Raw genomic sequence first — 20,213 nt, 5'->3', positions numbered from 1 at the left:
AAGATGATTCCACTGAAATATAAATATTTTTGAAGAATGGTAATTATTGTTACAGTGTGAGGTGTTATACAGAGTGAGGCAGAAAGGACGGACGTTTTTAGAACAGCTAGTACTCCGGCTCAGGCGGTCGGAGTGCGGGGAGTGATGTGATAATGTGATCGGTAGCTCCTGCATTTTGTTTAATCAAGGTCATGGAGCCGTGGACTGTGCAACATCGTGTTTAGTTATGAAAGTTTTGTGCAGCGTGAGCTTCGTCGCCATTTCAATCTCGCTAGACATGATAAGTGTTCCCACTCGTAACACCATTTTACGTGGGCTAGAATCATTTCGAACACGAGAAACAGTTATGAACAAAAAACCGCCAGGAGCTCCTCGCTCAGTTCGGACACAAGAAAATGTGGAAAGAGTTCGGCAAGCCATACACCGTAGTCTTGGTCGATCTGCTAGAAGACACTCGGCTGAGCTGCGCCTCAGTAATCGCTCGGTAAGGCGTATTTTGCACACTAACCTAAAATTTCATCCCTACAAAATGGCCATTGTGCAAAAATTAACCCAAGAGATTATGAACAGCGGCTAAATTTTGCCCGAGAAATGGAGGCCATATCTGAGCAAAATGACAACATTATTTTGCATGTGAGTGATGAAGCTCATTTCCATTTGAATGGAATGGTAAATCAGCACAACTGTCGTTATTGGGCCAGTGAAAACCCAAAACTACTGCATGAGAAGCCATTACATAGTCTCAAGGTGACTTGTTTGGTGTGCTGTGACAGGTACAGATGTTATTGATCCATACTTTTCCATGACGAGAACGACCTATCAACGATATAGAGAGATCCAGAATGAGATTTGCACTCTGCAGCGGAGTGTGCGCTGATATGAAACTTCCTGGCAGATTAAAACTGTGTGCCGGACCGAGACTCGAACTCAGGACCTTTGCCTTTCGCGGGCAAGTGCTCTACCAACTGAGCTACCCAAGCACGACTCACGCCCCGTCCTCACAGCTTTACTTCTGCCAGTACCTAGTCTCCTATTTTCCAAACTTTGCAGAAGCTCTCCTGGTTCGCAGGCAAAAGTCCCGAGTTCGAGTCTCGGTCCGGCAGACAGTTTTAATCTGCCAGGAAGTTTCATATAGAGAGATGATCACTGAATTCTTCCTACATCAGATTACTATCCGGCGACTGTGGTTTCAGCAGGATGGAGCTACAGCTCACACGGCAAAACTGACTATGGAAGCAATTAAGACTCTTTTTCGTGGTACAGTTATTTCCCGGTTCGGAGACAATCATTGGCCTCCTCGTTCTCCTGATCTGTTCGTGTGTGACAACTTTTTGTGGGGTTACCTCAAATCACGTGTGTATGTGCATAAATCACGTACACTTGAAGAATTGAAGGAAGCTGTTCGTGTGGAAATCGTCGAAATAGACAGTGGCATCTTGCAGGGAGTTGAAGCCAACTTCCGAGAGCACCTTGAGAAGTGCATCGCTCAAAACGGCCGTCACCTGGGAGATGTTGTTTTCAAGCATTAATTTTGTTAAATGGCAATATTATTTTAGTGTTATTCTGTAATTACAATTTTTTGAAGCACCCCTAACGATGTACTGTTCATTTGAAAACCGTTCATCCTTTTTGCCTCACCCTGTAGATGGGTACGGTGCCTACTGTGGAAAGCGGCTCTCTGTATCTGACACGTACACCAGTGGGCCCTGTCCCAGATGACACAGTGGCAGCTTATCAGAACGCGGACGGAGGATGCGGTGGTCGGACAACGCAGGAAGAGGAAGCCACGGGACCGCGGCGTGGGTATGCGTGTCGGGCTGGCAGACAAGTGCGTGCGGTCAGTGTGCAGCTCAGCACAGCACAGCACAGCAGAGACCAGCCAGCCAGCCATGGACGTGAAGGCGGCCGCCCGCACGCCAGCGCAGGCCCCAAGCAGGTCCTCATACAGGTCAGTCCGCCCACACACTCACAACACGCGGACTCCCTAACCGCAATGCCTAACGTCGTTACACATACAACGTTATTACTTTCCTCTGGGCACGTATTACTGGCAAGGAAAACTGAAGATCTGGCCAGGGTGGCACCACCGTCGCGACTACGCCAGATAGACATGGAAGGGAGTTACTAACTGCGTAGAGTACAATACTGTTAACAATGGAGCGATGCCATACGTTACACGTCGATGTGCGAATGTCTTGCATAGCCCAACATTTAAATACTGGGCGGCACTTTCCTTTGACAATACTCCTCGCACATTGGACCCATTTACTCACAGAGTAACGTGTGCGTATCGAAATCCCTTCTGAATAAACCATTGCGCGGTTTAGTTCTGTTGCTTTAATTTATCAAAAAATATAGTATCGCTTTTTGAAACTATGTCTTCAGGTTTGCACGCGAACACTCGCTTAATCTAGTATCTTTCAAATCTAATCTTTCAGTCCTGCGAGGTATGCGGGAGAACAACTGTGAAATATGGAAGGTAGGAGAAGAGGTACGGCCAGAAGTAAGGTCGTGAGCGGTGGTCATGAGTCATGCTTGACACCTCAGACAGCAGAGCACTTGCCTGTGAAAGACAAAGATCCCAGGTTCGAGTCCCGGTCCTGCACACAGTTTTAACCTCCCTAGAAGCTCTGAGTAAGCACACAACCCCCTGCAGCGAAAATTCATTTTGAAATGCCAGACAGCCACCAGAGGAAGCTTTTATACATAAGTTGAAAGCAACTTTGGGCAACGTAACTGGTAAGGGAACATTCCCAGGTGTAAATAAGCGACCTTGATGAAACTTGGCGGCTATGTAGAGCGATCAAAATTACGCAATACGTATTTGTTAGCTTTTCCCAATTTCACTTTTACACAGTCCAAAATGTTATTTGGCATATTAGGTTCAGAGGAAATATCTTCGAAAAACTGAAATATAAAAAAAACTGTATTAAATAAAACCTGGAATATACCTAACGTTCTTGAAAACTCTATAATCAACTTTTATAACAATCCGAAGTTTTGCAAAATACCTCACCACAATTAACTAATTCTGAATAATGAAACCTTTTGTTAGAACGTAAATTAAAGAATTATCCATCCATGTACAATAAAGCTGGTTTCTGAAATACCATTTTGGAAAATAAGCTGTACACAATGTACTCTCGTAGTATTTTCAACACACCTAATCAAAATATCTAAACATTTATTGTTATTCTAATTATTTGTTTTGTATTGTATTGTATTGAATTGGGGACCTGGAAACGACGGAGAGGCTTCGTCCCCGCACTAGCCCACACAACAGGCCACAGCAGTCCACTCACCTCACCTCCACCCCACACCGAACCCAGGGTTATTGTGCTGTTCGGCCCCCAGTGGACCCCACACAAGACGAGTGTAGCCCCAACGTTTGCGTGGTAGTGTAACTATCTTGTACGCGTACGTGGAGACAGTGTTTGCGCAGCAATCGCCGACATAGTGTAACTGAGGCGGAATAAGGGGAACCAAGCCGCATTCGCCAAGGCAGATGGAAAACCGCCTAAAAACCATCCACAGACTGGCCGGCACACCGGACCTCGACACTACACCAGGCGGATTCGTGCCGTGGAACGGCACGCCTTCCCGCCCGGAAAGCAAAATTATTTGTTTTACTTATTATTGTTTTATGTTTTAAATTTTACGTTTTAAATTCATGTTGCTTGTCTTTCTAGTTTACCCTTTCATATATGTGTATTTTGTTAGTAACTCATTATTAGGATACAAACTCATTATAGTAATATTGTAAATAAATGCTTAAAATGTAACATTTTTTTACACAGTGCACATAAAATAAACCGAATTTCTTCACAATATACACGACAGATAAATAAATATAAAACAAAATTCAGAATGCTACCCTGAAAACTAATACACAATCGTCCGCCATGTGTCCACGATGTTTTCCAATGTTTACATTTCATAACCATTTATAAAACAGGGACCATGTGACTGAACCACGTAGGACAAGCTAACATTAAATACACTGATGGAAAAAAATAATTAATGGAGAGTATTGAAACTTCGGGAATACATTTGTTTAGGTAACATATTTAAGTGATTAACACTGCAAGATCATAGGCTACTGTAAGCGCGAGATAAGCCATTGCAAATGTGAAATGCTGGTACATTATTAACCGATGTAACCGCCAGAATGTTGAATGAAAGCATGCAAACAGGCATGCATTTTGTGGTACAGGTGCCGATGTCAGTTTGTGGGATGGTGTTCGATGCCTGCTGTACTTGGTCGGTCAATACAGGGACGGTTAACGCTGCAGTTGTCATCCGATGATGTCCCACAAGTGCACGATTGGGAACTGATCTGGTGATCGAGCAGGCCAAGGCAACTTGTCGACGCACTGTAGAGAATGTTGGGTTACAACAACGGTGTGTGGGCAAGCACTGTCTTGCTGGAAAATACCCCCTGGAATGTTGTTCACGAATGGCAGCACAACAAGTCGAATCACCAGAGTGACCAACAAATTTGCAGTCAGGGTGTGAGGAATAGCTGCGAGAATGCTCCTGCTTTCATACGAAATCGCATCCAAACCCTAACTCCAGATGTAGGTCCAGGGTGTCTATCACGCAGAGGTTAATTGCAGGCACTCAGCGAACCTCCTCCTAATCAACACACTGCCATCACTGGCACCCAGGCAGGCCGAGTTTCCATCAGAAAACAAAACAGATCTTCACCCTGCCCTCCAATGAGCTCTCACTTGACACCACTGAAGTCGAAAATGGTTTGGGGTCAGTGGACTGCACGCTACAGGGCGTCTGGCTCGGAGCCTTCCTTTAAGTAACCGATTTAAAACGATTCGTTGTGTGACTGTGGTGCCAAGCGTTGCTCAAATTGCTGCTGCAGATGCCGTATGACGTCACATAGTCATGTGCCGAACACGATGGTCTTCCCTGCCAGTAGTGCCACGTGACAGTCCGGAGCCTGGTTTTCTTGAGACCGTACATTCCCGTGACCACCGCTGCCAGCAATATGTACAGCTGCTACATTTGTGCCAAGTCTTTCTGTAATGTCGCAGAAGGAGCATCCAGCTTCTCGTAGCCCTATTACAGGACCTCGTTCTAATTCTGTGAAGTTCTGATAATGGCGTCATTGTCGCCTTAAACGCATTCTTGCCTAACATCAACTCATCGCGTCCAATCTCAAAGGTAACTAACGTTCCCTGTATGCAAACTTGCAAAGTGATTTCATACAACAGTTAACCCATTTCTCATCAACCATTAGCAACTAATTAACAACTCTCCTTCATCAAAATAATATATTAATTTTAATTACGATATTTTTGATAAATGTAACCTTACTCTAAAATTCCAAAAGACTAAGATGGCCCTCGATGGTGAGTGTTCATCGGAGGTGAAGGTATCATCTGGAGTGACTGAGGGAAGTGTGGTAGGTCAGCTGTTGTTTTCTATCTACATAAATGATCTTTTGGATAGGGTGGATAGCAATGTGCGGCTGTTTGCTGATGATGCTGTGGTGTACGGGAAGGTGTCGTCGTTGAGTGACTGTAGGAGGATACAAGATGACTTGGACAGGATTTGTGATTCGCGTAAAGAATGGCAGCTAACTCTAAATATAGATAAATGTAAATTAATGCAGATGAATAGGAAAAAGAATCCTGTAATGTTTGAATACTCCATTAGTAGTGTAGCGCTTCACACAGTCACGTCGATTAAATATTTGGGCGTAACATGACAGAGCGATATGAAGTGGGACATGCATGTAATGGCAGTTGTGGGGAAGGCGGATAGTCGTCTTCGGTTCATTGATAGAATTTTGGGAAGATGTAGTTCATCTGTAAAGGAGACCGCTTATAAAACACTAATACGACCTATTCTTGAGTACCGCTCGTGCGTTTGGGACCCCTATCAGGTCGGATTGAGGGAGGACATAGAAGCAATTCAGAGGCGGGCTGCTAGATTTGTTACTGGTAGGTTTTATAATCACGCAAGTGTTACGGAAATGCTTCAGGAACTCGGCTGGGAGTCTCTAGAGGAAAGGAGGGGTTTTCTCGTGAATCACTACTGAGGAAATTTAGAGAACCAGCATTTGAGGCTGACTGCAGTACGATTTTACTGCCGCCAACTTACATTTCGCGGAAAGACCACAAGGATAAGATAAGAGAGATTAGGGCTCGTACAGAGGCGTATAGGTAGTCATTTTTCCCTCCTCCTGTTTGGGAGTGGAACAGGGAGATAAGATGCTGGTTGTGGTACGAGGTACCCTCCGCCACGCACCGTATGGTGGATTGCGGAGTATGTATGTAGATGTACAAATGGCTGGATGGCCTTCAGGCCAAAAGCCACAAATTTTAAAATAATAATGAAATGAGAAGGAGCATTTACTTGTTACAGGACCTTGCAGACATAGATTTAATGCACTATGCAGTAGTGCCTGAATAGCTGAAGACAGAGCAAAGTGTCGCTACAGTCTTATTGTAAATGGGAAAAAATTAACATTGCGGAGGGGGCTGGGTGGGCACAGTAGTATCAGCTGCCTGGACAATGTTGAGCCCAGAATGTTGCATGTCGTTTGTGGAAGTGAACAAACCAGCATTTCGGAGCTCCATATTTATCGCCAAAACCGTAACAAGATTTCGCTGTGCAACTCTACATTATAATAGTGAGCAGCCTGCCGCTTTGACGGATTTCGCTGTAGAGGGGTGCTGGAGTGTTGAGGGCGCTCTGTGTGGACGTGTTGCAGCATGGACCCCAAGGTGAGCTTCTGGCGGACGGCGGAGGGCGGCCGGGCCAGCATCTGCGGCAGCTCTTCCTCGTCGGCCTACGTGTACGTCGACCTGCCGCCCGCCACCGGCGCCGGCGACGAAGACCTCAAGGGCGCTGCGCCGCCCGTGCTCTCGCTCAGCTTCGCCGCCAAGCTGTTCGAGCTGGTGGGTCTCACTCGCTCACACATCGCGTCCCATACAGCCCGTCGTGAAAGAGAGCCACGAACCCAGGCGTAAATCAAGAGGCAGAAACAGCTGCTTCAGCGTACCTCTGCAGAGTTTACTAACACGCATATGAGCCGCGCGGGATTAGCCGAGCGGGCTAAGGCGCTACAGTCCTGGACTGTGCGGCTGGTCCCGGCGGAGGTTCGAGTCCTCCCTCGGGTATGGGTGTGTTTGTCCTTAGGATAATTTAGCTTAAGTAGTGTGTAAGCTTAGGGACTGATGACCTTAGCAGTTAAGTCCCGTAAGATTTCACACACATTTTTTTAACTAACACGCACGCAAATACAGCTTGTCCCTGGAGGAGCTGTCAATATTCAAGGATATGACAGGAACAATATTGTGCACCTATGCGCTATTCCGAATGGTTTCCGAGGTAGAACACATTTCAAGTGTATTATACAAGTGTATTATTTTTGGACTAGTGTCGTGCAAGCACGTCTTTTGCCCACCCAACCTCTTTCACGTTTTATTCCAGTCCAACCTAACTCGTTGCCTTCAGTCTTTTTGCTCGGGATGCCTTTCTGTCATTAAACCAGTCCACTGATAGCGGAGTTCTCCGTGGTGTGCTTTGAGTGAAGTACTGCGACGGATTGAGATGGTATCAGAGAGAAGCATAGGTTAACTGTGTTTGTACACATGCTGGCTAAAACATCACACATCTACAGTAATGAAGAACATGCAGATATTGTGTACGAAGGTGGTTTGATAAGTCTGGTAAAAATGCAAGAAAAAAATATTTGTTTCGTAACAACTCAACCCGCTTCTCGACAAAGTCTCCTTTGAGGGATATGCACTTGTTCCAGCGATCATCTGGCTTTTTCATTCCATCGCAAAAACACGTTGTGCCCAACTCCGCAAAATACTGGTCGCTTCCTCATTTGATGAAAATGTCTTACCAGCAAATTAACGTTTCACGTTAGGGAATAGGAAGAAGTCACTTGGAGCTAAGTGTGGTGAATAGGGTGGACAAGGAAAGAACTCAACGTCCAGTTCATGCACTTTCGACATTGTTATCGCTGATGTGTGAGACGGTACATTATCCTGGAGAAAGAGCACTTTTTTGTGAGCCAACATTGGTCTCTTTCCAGCCGACGCAAGTTTCAAACGATTCAACAATGAAACATAATACGGTGCTGTTAAGGTTCCGCCTTTTTCCAAGTAATCCATGAGGATTACTCCTTGGGAACCCAAAAAAAAAGTGACCATCACTGTACCAGCTGACAAAATAGTCTTTGCCTTCTGCGGTGCACTTGAACCAGCCCTTTTCCATTGTTTTGACTGCCGTTTTGCGCCGGTGTGTAATGATAGACGCATGTTTCATCAATAGTCACAAATCGCCGCACGTCTTGCGTATTGCGACTAAACAACGACAAGCATTGTGTTGAAATGTCGTGCAAGATGCGCTTTTGAACGACTGTAAGCAATAGTGGCACCCACATCGCATACAACTTCTACATAGCCAATTCTCCGTGCAGGATATTTTGTTCACGCTCAGTTTTGATGCCTACAGTTTCACCAATCTCATGAATTTTCATTCAGCCATCTTGTATTGCCATATCATCGATTTTGTCAGAGGTTTCCTTTGTGCTGACCTCAACTGGATGCCCGGAGCGCACTTCTTCCTCGGCTTGTCCGACCGTTAACATAAAACAAATGGTCTCAAATGGCGGTGCAGAGTGCGTGTGAACTCCTTCGAATTCTGTTTTGATTTCTGCGGCTGTCCAACCCTTCAAATGAAAATGTTTAATAAGAGCACGAAACACAGGTTTCTCCAATTTCAGTCGCAGGAGACACGCTGACCAATTCAGACGGCTGTCAATAATAAACTGCACGCTGTACATTGTGGAAATTCTTTATACGACCCTTAGAATAATGAAGCTTACCTACCATGGAGGTGCAACAAAAATGTTCCATTATTTCATGGAAATTCACGAGACTTATTAAACCATCATCGTATGTTTACGGCTTGTGCAGTCGTGTAGGTCTCCTGCTGCTGTCGAAGAATACCGTCGGCGCTTTCCGACAAGTCAAACACGTCGAATTCCCGATCGTAGAGTGTTTACCATATTTATCAGCACACTGCGTGAAACAGGTATTCTTCCAAGTTCTCATATTTCTTCTGAACGTGCACTTCAACAATCTGTGCAGGAATAGTGACTCATTGTTGAGCTGGTTCAGCGTAGTCCTGCTACCAGTACTAGGCGACTTTCTGACTGTCGCCCAGGAAAATGTGTATGGCGAACATCTGATGGGAAAATTTGTACTCGTTTCAGATACTGCGTGTCCACAATCTTCTCACATTCGACAATGCCACACGACCTGAACTTTGTCACTAACAATCGCCATTTGCTATACTATGAAAAAATGTTTACACGGAGTGGATGAACAGCACAATTAATAATCGTCGATGGTCGCAGGACAACCTACACGCTATAGTGGAAATCAATTTCTAACGTTGCTTTTCGACCAATGTTTGGTGCGTCATGGTCGCTAACATGTTGACAGGTCCAGTCATTTTTAAAGAGCGAATTACGAGATAGAATTACTTGCAAAACTTTGCAAAATTCGTTTGTTGAACTCCTTAAGGACGATCCTTTGGCCACGCCAACTGCAATGTACTTCCAGCATAACGGAGCCTCTCCACATTTTACCAGACATGTGAGGAAACACCTCAAACGGAATTACCCTAATCGCTGGGTTGGTCGTGGTAGCACAATCAACTGGCTACCAAGATCGCCAGACCTCACGCTAATTAGGTTTCTGTTTATAGGGTTGTGGTTGGGCACACAAATGAAAGGTGAATATGCGAGGTGAACTGTTTAGTAGCATCATGGACGCTGCTGCAGTTATTAGGAATCGTGCAAAGGCACTGAGACAAGCAACGCAACATTTTCTCCCAAGATCGCACAAATGCAATTAAGTTGACGAACATTTATTGTGAACAGCTCGAACGAGACGTGTAAGGTAATTCTTACAGGTGAAAGTGTTAAAAATACGCAATTTTTCAATTTTTATTTTATAAAACGCATGATGTAATATTTACGAACAGCTGTACATACGAGGGCGGTTCAGAAAGTAACCTCCGATTGGTCACAGTGCGGGTTGTGGGGGGAGTAGCGACGTCATCTGTGCGTTCACGCACTCAACAGGTCAGTCGGCATCAAGCCGTGATCGAGTGAACGTCGTACCTGCGCTAGTTTAGTTTTTGTGGCAGTTTGAAATGTGTGCTGCAATAGAAAACCCCGCCAAATGTGAAGTGCGTGCTGTCATAAGGTTTTTTACAGCCAAAGGATATTCTGCAGCAGCTATTCATCGTGAGCTTTGTGCCGTGTACGGACCAAGAGTTATGAGTGAAGGAGTTGTCCGTGAATGGGTACGTTTATTTAAAAGTGGACGATAAAACGTTCACGATGAAGAGAGGAGTGGTAGACCATCATTGGTGACTGACGAACTCGTTCAGACAGTTGATGCAAAAGTTCGTGAAAATCGACGTTTCTCAATGTCGGAGTTGTCTACTGGTTTTCCACAGATTTCTAAGACTCTCTTGTACGAGATAGTGACAGCAAGATTGGGTTACCGTAAGTTCTGTGCACGATGGGTGCCCAAAATTCTTACCGACCACCACAAAACTCAAAGAATGGCCTCTGCATTAGACTTTCTGTCACATTATGAGGACGAAGGAGAACCATTGTTAAACAAAATCGTGACCGGTGACGAAACCTGGATTAAGTACGTGAACCCTGAGACAAAAGAACAATCAAAGATGTGGGCACATTCAAATTCGCCTACCAAACCAAGAAAAGCCTCGCAAGATTTTTCTGCCAGAAAACTGATGGCAACGGTGTTTTGGGATGCCAAAGGGGTGTTGTTGGTTGAATTCATGGAACGTGGTACGACCATTAATCAAGACGTGTACTGTGAAACAATAAAAAAGTTACGACGGGCTATACAGAACAAACGCCGTGGTATGCTGTCTTCCGGTATCGTTTTTTTGCACGATAACGCCCGTCCTCACTCTGCTCGCAGAACAACGGCCCTTCTTGAGTCCTTCAAGTGGGACGTTATCAACCATCCACCTTACAGCCCAGACCTGGCTCCAAGTGATTATCACCTCTTCATGCATTTGAAGAAATGGCTCGGGTCACAGCGGTTTGATGACGACGAAGAGCTCAAAGATGCGGTCACAGGCTGGCTCCAGGCACAAGCGGGTGATTTTTATGCTGAAGGAATTTCAAAGCTTGTGAAGAGATACGATAAGTGCCTCAATCGCTATGGAGACTATGTAGAAAAGTAGTGCAAAGATGTAGTTGTAAGATGTATATATTAAAATATTTTTATTTAACTTGGTGTATTTTTTTAAATCAACCGGAGGTTACTTTCTGAACGGCCCTCGTATGTGCACATCATACAAACGTATGGCAGGAAATGCGTTCCAAGGGAATTACACTAACTTTTTAGGTGTTGATAAAAGATCTTTGACAGTTTAAGTTTCAATGATTGATAGCACAGATGAGGAAACTCCAGGTACTGCATTGTACTCCGCAGGTATGGTTAATTAATGAGTACATGTAGCATAAACACCATGAATATCCCGGCATATGCTCATATGACCTTTTTTCTTCCTCATCCTCTCAGGGGGTCGTTGCCTGTAGTTTGTCCCTACTTGACAAAAAAGCAAAAGAAAAAAAAATACTTAGAGTTATTTAGCTACCCTGGGGACATTAAGCAGCATGACTGCCTTTATTAAATTTTGTTCGTTACGAATATATGAACAGGATCACGTCTTTTCCTTTAAATAGCACCCTGTTTTTTTTATTCAGCATTATACTTCCTCTCCTCAACACATTTTCAAAAACAAATATCATGCGCCATTGACGTAAACATGACGGCACTAAAACGTAACAAAACTGAGTTGACTCTCCGTAGTAGCAAAAATTGTTCAAATGGCTCTAAGCACTACGGGACTTAACATCTGAGGTCAGCAGTCCCCTAGACTTAGAACTACTGAAACGTAACTAAACTAAGGACATCACACTCATCCATGCCCGAGGTAGGATTCGAACCTGCGACCGTAGCAGCGGCGCGGTTCCGGACTGAAGCGCTTAGAACCGCTAGGCCACAGCAGCCGGCTCCGTAGTAGCAAACAGAGCAGATAGCCGAAGTAATATAACTCGCTCACTTGCTGGAGCAGTTAGTAAACAAATGGAAACACGAGAAAAACGCGCACTTCTCATTTAGCCAAGCGTCTTTACTTGAAGATTTGTGTAAGTACGATGTAGACCAACGAAGAGAACGTAGAAATGCTACTCGTCTCTGGAGAATGTACGTTAGCAGAAGAGTAACTGCAATAACCTTTTCTTATTTACAATACTGATACATGCAGTATAGTACTGTAGCACTTTTAAACGACAGATTGTCGACGGTAAAGACAGGTATTCATTAAAAACTGCATCACCACACAAATCTCAACTGAAGAAGGCTGACTGAATGACGCACGTGCATTTTCCTTGTGTTTCCATTTGTTTACCGTCAATTACAGCAAGTGGATGAGTTACGTTAGCCCAGGTACGTGCACTGTTTACTATTACAGGAGATTCAAACTCAGTTTTGTGCTAAGTTTTTAATAACGCCATGTTTATGTAAATGGTACACCGTGATACGTGTTTCTACAAGTCTTGAGAGAACGAAGTGGCTTACCGAATAACAAAAATATATAGTGCTACTTAAAGAAGAGGAACAAAGTTAGAGGAAAGTCAATTATGCTGTCTCACTAGTAGCTAACCAACATTTGCTCTTCGTGTAAAAGTTATTTGGGGTGTTCGAGATAAATTGGATGCCTGTCTATATTACTAACCAGTACTTCAAAAAAAGTACTGTATTTACGTAACTTTACACATAGATCTATCATGTGTCTACATATTGTCCAAGACAAATCTGTTTAACAAGCTCATAGACCAAAATATTGGTCAGCCTCTTAAAAGAGCAAACTAGTCGCTTTGGAGCGTTGTAAATATCGTATAACTGGTATCGCTTAATCATGTGACCCTCATGACGTCACAGCAGTGAAGTGCTGTCTACAAGCCAGCGCAATGAGATGGGTCGCTGTGGATACGTGACTGAATGGCAGAAAGAGTTATCGTGTTTGGATGTCCCCATGAGCACACCGTGAATGAAGTTGCCCGATTTGTTGGCACGCCAACGGAGACTGTTCAACTTGGGCGCAAGGAGTGGTGCATCACTTACAGCCACGGAATACGGCGTAAGAACAGCGGTAGGGAAAACATCCTAATCGACATGAACCGAAGACGAATATTACGACTTTCTAATTTCAGTTTGTTGCTATCAATGAATGCAGGTCCATCTTAACCAGTTTCCGAGCGAAAATAACGAAGGGGACTGCATTCGGAGTCGGGTACCTCGTACAAGGCCACTAGTCACAACAGCACGTCTACACAGGGCCAAACAACACAGGAACTGAACAGTCGCTAACTTGGGGGCGAGACGCGATTTTGCCCTTTATCTCAAGACGGAGCGCGCCGAGTCCGCCAACGGCCCAATGAGGCACTTAACCTACTGTGGGTGGAGTATGTAGTTCAGGCCGGTGGTAGTTATGTAATGTTGCGGGAATGTTTTTCACAGCGTGATTTAGGGCCATTAATTCAGGTTATGGCGAAAAAGAACCAAAATGTTTATCTCAGCATTTTCGGTAGCCTCGTGTTGCCCTTTCTTCTACATCTGCATGATGAGTCTGCTGTGAACAGTCCCGCCTTCCAAGACATCGCCTGTGCTCACAGCGCTGCCTCCAGCACTGGCCTGCTAGATAACCCGATTTTAAACCCGCAGAAAGTATCTGGGACTACTTGGAGGAGCGGCTGAAAGCAGCAGTCAAACTCCCTGCAATTTCCCAGCCCCGCTGTATCCAATCGTCAATGAGTGTTCTTAGCTGCTTATGTCGGAACTGAAGACGTGCTTTTTCTTTTCTTTTTTTAAATCGTTGCTTAGATGCTGCTCTCAACCTAGTAACAAATCAGAAGGATACTAACGTAATGATTCCTCGCATACGAGGTCCTCTTTTAATATTGATTTCTTTGTGTGTGTGTGTGTGTTTTTTTTTTACTTTGCTTTTTGTGCTAACTATGGCTGTAAAATTTATGTCTTTCCTACTGAATACTGTAAAAAATATATAGTTGTTTACTAATCAGGATAGCGTTTCATTTCACTGCTTGAAGAACTGCCTTCCCTCATACGACCTGCTAGTGAATATTCGGCCATTTCTATTAATAACTGACGCTATTTAACTCCGGACGTAACATCAAAGTCCGATTCACCTAATCAGTAGCAGAACATTTTCCCTGGCTTCGCCAATAGCGGACGGGAGCGGTAGGTAGTATTACATTATCTCCTTGTGGTTGGTCTGGTTTAGCATGCCCTAATTGAGACAAGCTGTTTCTCTGTTGATGGTTAATAAACCTCAACGAATAGTAGGAATGAAATGTCTTCAGTCGCACCTGATGAGCTTCATACTATATCCTTCGGTAGTCGCGTGCACCCGGTCCCATACCACTAATGACTGGCATGGATACTCTCTCGGAGGATCGTTCATACTTATCCTTCCATTCCGTAATTACAAACGAGACTAACTTACTCGTATAAGGCGATCCTGGCGATGTTACGCGAAGCAGCAGACTTCCAGCAGCTGGTCTTACCTGCAACAAAAAAAGAGAGGGTAGGTCAGTGGAGACTGTTATCGCAGTCTTCCTTGTCCTGCTGAAGCACTGCAACTGCAGATGGGTTTACGAGAATATAAACGACAATGAGATGAGCTTATTGTTTCCTTCCCGTTGTATATAGTTTTACCAATTTAGCTGTCTTGTTGGGCTTTGCCCTAGTGGGTTGATACAGAGAAAACTGCTATTTATTACGTTCCAACAATATACACCACTGTATCACCGTTAGACGGCCACAATCTTTAGTGCAACAAAGTGTTAACTAACCACTTCAAGATACATGAATGTACAAGATCTAAAAAGTCGCATCAAATGTGGGGATGCTAAGTCGGGTAACCGCGCTGTACTCATGCAAGAAGATGCCTTCCCCGATACAGTGTTCCTCCTAACAGTTGTTCACATGTATCTTAGTGGCTAATGTTAACTAAACAGAAACAGATTCGAAATTTATTTGTCCCACTTGCAAGAGGAACATCCACCCTGCACCGCACGGTTCTGTGATTGATTCAAAACACGGAAATCAATTGTTGATATACACTAATGGGCGAATCAGGTGCATGTAACTGCTACATCTACATGGATACTCTGCAAACCACATTTAGGTGCCTCACTGAGAGTTCGTCGAACCACCTTCGCAATTCTCTATTAGTCCAATCTCGTATAGCACGCGGAACACCATCTTTCGGTAAGAGCTCTGATTTCCGTTATTTTATGATGGTGATCATTTCTTCCCATGTAGGTCAGCGTCAACAAAATATTTTCGAATTCGGAGGAGAAAGTTGGTGATTAGAATTTCGTCAGAAGATTCCTCCGCAACGAAAAAGGCCTTTATTTTAATGATGTCCAACCCAAATCCTGTATCATTTCAGTGACACTCTATTCCCTATTTCGCGATCATACAAAACGTGCTCCCCTTCTTTGAACTTTTCGATGCACTCTGTCAGTCCTATCTGGTAAGGATCCCACACCGCGCAGCAGTATTCTAAAAGAGGAAGGACAAGCGTAGTGTAGGCGGTCTCCTTAGGAGATCTGTTAAATTTTCGAAGTGTCTTTCAATAGAACGCATTCTTTCGTTAGCCTTCCACACAATATTTTCTGTGCGTTCGTTCCAATTTAAGTTTTCATAATTGTAATTCCTAGGTATTACACTGGAAAGACACCACTTCCTGAACCACGACACATAAAATAGTTGTTGAGTGCGTCAGGTCCTGTACTGACCGTCAGTCGAGCAAACGTGAGAGTCAAGCACCGCAAGCAACGAAGCGTGAATGACAGGAAGTGATTGTAACAATGATAGACAGGCCACGGGCCAGTTCAGCGTTGGATAGTAACAACCAGAGAGCAGCCATACTATTCAGGATCACCACTGCGCTATGAGATACAGAACCCGACGTCCGACACGGGTGCATCTATACTCACTGCATGCCATAGGTTACAGGGTTATTATGGGCATAGGAACAGGGCTACTGGACGCTCTAACAAGTAAGCATAGAATAAAGTCACCATGGCTGATGGTCACGGATACATACAGATAGACATACGTCGCTGGCCAGGTGGGAATACGTCTTAAACAACCTATCCCGGGCGACGGACTAGACAAGCTGAGGTCGTGTTCTCGTCAATAGTGGTATACGAGACGCTGAGCCACACGTACACATGAGCAGTGGCTGACGTGCGTGTTGCAGGTGCTGACGCTAGTGGCAGAAGGCCTGTACGCGGCGGGCGACGCGCTCATCACGGACAACTTCCGCACGTTCATCTTCCCGCACGTCGTCTACAACACGTTCATCATCGTCAGCGGGATCGTCGTCACCAGCTACCTGCTGCGCATCAAGATGCAGGAGCTGCTCGTGAGTTCACTCTGTCTTCGTTCACGATTAGAAAATGTGCCTCGTTATTAATACGATGATATCAGGCAACAAAATTCTTTTGTGCTACTGTCGCATCTACTATACTAACTTACAATGCGACCGCTAATTAAATCATGGATCTCCTCACTTGATATTTAGTAGGTTTGGAAGTTCATTATACCTGTGTGACAGGTATCAGACATTCTAGTCCTAGGTAAGGGTGCAGGTGGCTGAAACAACTCAGCAGACATTTGGTATCATGTCGTTAATTTTTAGTTCATCTGACTCGCAGCATTTACGTGAGGCATTGATTGTAACCCAAAAATGCCTGCTAGCGGGTTATAATGCACCACGTGAAACTGTTTACACAACTGAAACTGCGCAGCAGTGGAGAATCCAAAATAAGACTCCATGTTACTACAACTAACGACAGCCAGTGCGGCAGACTGTTGTAATTCAGAAAGTTGTTTTAGCTCTGTAACTTACCGCAACTAAAATACTTTGAGACACTGAAATTCAGTAACGCTTATGCAAGTCTAGCGCAATAAGCTGTTCTAAGCTACTCTGCTGCCTAGCACGCACCCACTCCGCCTGTAAACCTGACAAGAAATGCGGTCGGACGCAAAGCAAATGGGGGCTCACAATTTATTAGAGGCAATCATCAATACTCTTGTCAGACAGCACACTCACAAGAGCTACTCAAAATTGAATGACTCACTGCCTGACCTAAGCCAAAATGTCTATTGCATTGATGTTGTTCTACATTTCAAGTAAGTTATTTATATACTAGCTGAGAAACTCGACGTTACCTTAGTACACATTTATCGCTGTGCCCGAGACTTCGTATGCGCGAAATTGATTTGTGACTTATAAAACTTCTTTGTATACAACGTTTGAAGTAGTACGACAGGAGTCATGAACGAAGAGGTTCTATGCTTTACTAACACGGGAGAGACTCAAGCAGAGCTGAGCGTGCAAAAGGCAACTACCACATGGGTCACACCCACAGCAAGTGGCGTCTGGTCTTGTAATTACTTTTTGTCACGGAATAACATAAGCTCACCGTAAACTGCGAAAATTTAAAGTGAAATGGTGAACAGTTACATATGAAAACGCGCTCGCCTCCGCCACTTCCCGTCAAAATTTCCCCTTCTATGACGTTACTTTGGAGAGAAGTAACTTTAAGCCTCTTTGGTGAAGGGTTTTGAGGGGCGAGATAATTCGTGACTCCCACGATCAGAGCTACGCCGCACCTCGCTTTCGGAAGGAGTTTCCAAAGAGCGATAGACGCCTCAGTTTCCTATTCATCGGATTCTTGAGATAGCATACTCTTCACTCTTTCAGCCGTTCTGATGTATTCAAAAGGACTTGACTATTTTCAATGCATTTTTATTTATAAATAAAACAAAATCAAAATGTAATGAGTAGACACCAAGATCACAAAGAAATGTTAAATAAATTCGATTTTCCTAGCAAAGAATATAAACGAAGCGTATTAAAACAAGCAAAGGAATGTCATTAGGATTTTAATAAACAAAGCGTAATCAGTAAAACATGTATATTCTACCCAAGTAAATATGCTCTAAGATTTTATTTGTAAAGATAAGATAACGGCATTTAATTCTGTCACTGACGTAAACTTCCGAAAATACATGACGCAGAGTTTAAAAAAACTAACAACGCCATGTACTAGTTCTTTGGTGTACTACAAAACTAACAACGCTGTTTATTGATTACTCAGCGTACTACGCTATGACGCTTATACATGTGAATTACTAAACAACAGACAAAACTTTAAATTATTAAAAATGGTTCAAATGGCTCTGAGCACTATGCGACTTAACTTCTGAGGTCATCAGTCGCCTAGAACCGCACGGCCACACCGGCCGGCTTAAATTATTAAATTATGATTTTTTTTCGTGATCCGAGATTGGTAAAATAAAGCTTAAACGTTACTCCAAGCTACGCTCTATTTATCAGTGAAAATCCCAGGGAAATGCGTTTAGTAGTTTTACAGAGTAGCATGTTCAGACAAACACGTCAGTTTTACAGTTTTAGTATAGACATGTATCGCCTTGAGCTGCTAATAGACAAACCTTTCCCGCGCGTCCGCTACGGTCGCAGGTTCGAATCCTGCCTCGGGCATGGATGTGTGTGATGTCCTTAGGTTAGTTAGTTTTAAGTAGTTCTAAGTTCTAGGGGACTAACGACCTCAGAAGTTAAGTCTCATAGTGCTCAGAGCCATACACAAACCTTTATTTGCTGCCGGTTCAATCTAGCTGATCATGAACAACAACATGTTGTTGTTGTGGCCTTCAGTTCTGAGACTGGTTTGATGCAGCTCTCCATGATACTCATTTAACTATACAGTAAAGCTGCATGCCCTCGGGAAAAATTACGGCTGTAGTTTCCTCTTGCTTTCAGCCGTTCGCAGTACCAGCACAGCAAGGCCGTTCTGGTTAGTGTTACAAGGCCAGATCAGTCAATCATCCAGACTGTTGCCCCTGCAACTACTGAAAAGGCAGCTGCCCCTCTTCAGGAACCACACGTTTGTCTGACCTCTCAACAGATACCCCTCCGTTGTGGTTGCACCTAATGTACGGCCATCTGTATCGCTGAGGCACGCAAGCCTCCCCACCAACGCAAGGTCCATGGTTCATGGGGAGGGGGGGGGGGGGGGGGACGACAACATAAAAATTGCAATTTCATCCTATGTGACAAAACTACTGTAGCGGTGCTAACAATAAAAATAAAATTCATAAGAAACTATTATTTGTCACTGTCGTCAAGAGGATGCCCATTTTCAAATATGTGTGGAGCAGCCGTCCATTTCGTCTACATGTTGAGTGCACTCCATAGAGCAGCATCGAATATTAAAGCTCACATTGTAGTACCATTTTACGAGTATGCACATGGATTTCATCTTTCCAACGACAGTGACTCAAAATAGTTTCTTATAATTTAATTTTATTGTTGACTTCACAGCAGTAGTGATGCTACACAATAAGACCGCCAGCAGTCACACTGGGCTCTCATTCGGGGGGACGACAGTTCAAATCCACGTCCAGCCATTCCGCTTTTTGTTTTCCGTGATTTTCCTAAGTCGGTTCAGAAAAATCCCGGAATGATTGCTTTTAAAGAGCATGGCCGACTTCCTTCCCATCCTTCCCTAATCCAATGGGACCGACGACCTCGCTGTTTGGTCCCCTCCCCCGAATCAACCAGCAGTAGTGATGCCGCACTGTAACTTCACCATCTGGACCTCGTGGGCCAATCGGCACCGACTGTCCGCCGCGTCATCCTCTGCCTATGGCGACATGGGAATGCAGTATGGCAGGGAGGTGGTCAGGGGTCCCGGTCGTTCCCAGCTCTTCGACGCGATACTTCTCAATCAAGTAGCTCCTCAACTGGCATCACGAGGCTGAGTGGATGGTGGTAAAGCCCTCCCACTAAGGAAAAATCACTGGCAGTACTGGAAACTGCACACGGGTCCTCCACATGACAATTAACCACGCTGGCCACTCAGCAACGGATGTGGCGGATGATGCTACGTTGCCATTTTTAGGTTGCTGATAAATGTAAATGTCGTGTGACTACGGCCTCCCGTCGGATAGGCCGTTCGCCGGGTGCAAGTCTTTCGATTTGACGCCACTTCG

At 44.4% G+C, this 20,213-nt stretch overlaps 1 protein-coding gene across 2 annotated transcripts in view; it reads left to right on the top strand.

Annotated features, from left to right (window-relative positions):
• Positions 1–1,666: 1,666 nt before the first annotated feature.
• LOC126457458 (uncharacterized) overlaps positions 1,667–20,213 on the top strand; it is a 54,830-nt gene continuing 36,283 nt past the window's right edge. The window contains exons 1-3 of one of the 2 annotated variants that reach the window (XM_050093748.1): positions 1,667–1,948; positions 6,734–6,920; positions 16,393–16,557. In XM_050093748.1, coding sequence (XP_049949705.1) covers positions 1,716–1,948; positions 6,734–6,920; positions 16,393–16,557 — 585 coding nt within the window. In that variant the 5' untranslated portion in view covers positions 1,667–1,715. The remainder of the gene's footprint in view (positions 1,949–6,733; positions 6,921–16,392; positions 16,558–20,213) is intronic. The other variant, XM_050093749.1, reaches the window with a different exon arrangement.

The sequence above is a fragment of the Schistocerca serialis genome, chromosome 2 (genome assembly GCF_023864345.2).
Source record: "Schistocerca serialis cubense isolate TAMUIC-IGC-003099 chromosome 2, iqSchSeri2.2, whole genome shotgun sequence".
NCBI lineage: Eukaryota > Metazoa > Arthropoda > Insecta > Orthoptera > Acrididae > Schistocerca > Schistocerca serialis.
The sequence above is the reverse complement of the archived record's forward strand: the minus strand, read 5'-3'. Positions and strand labels throughout refer to the sequence as shown.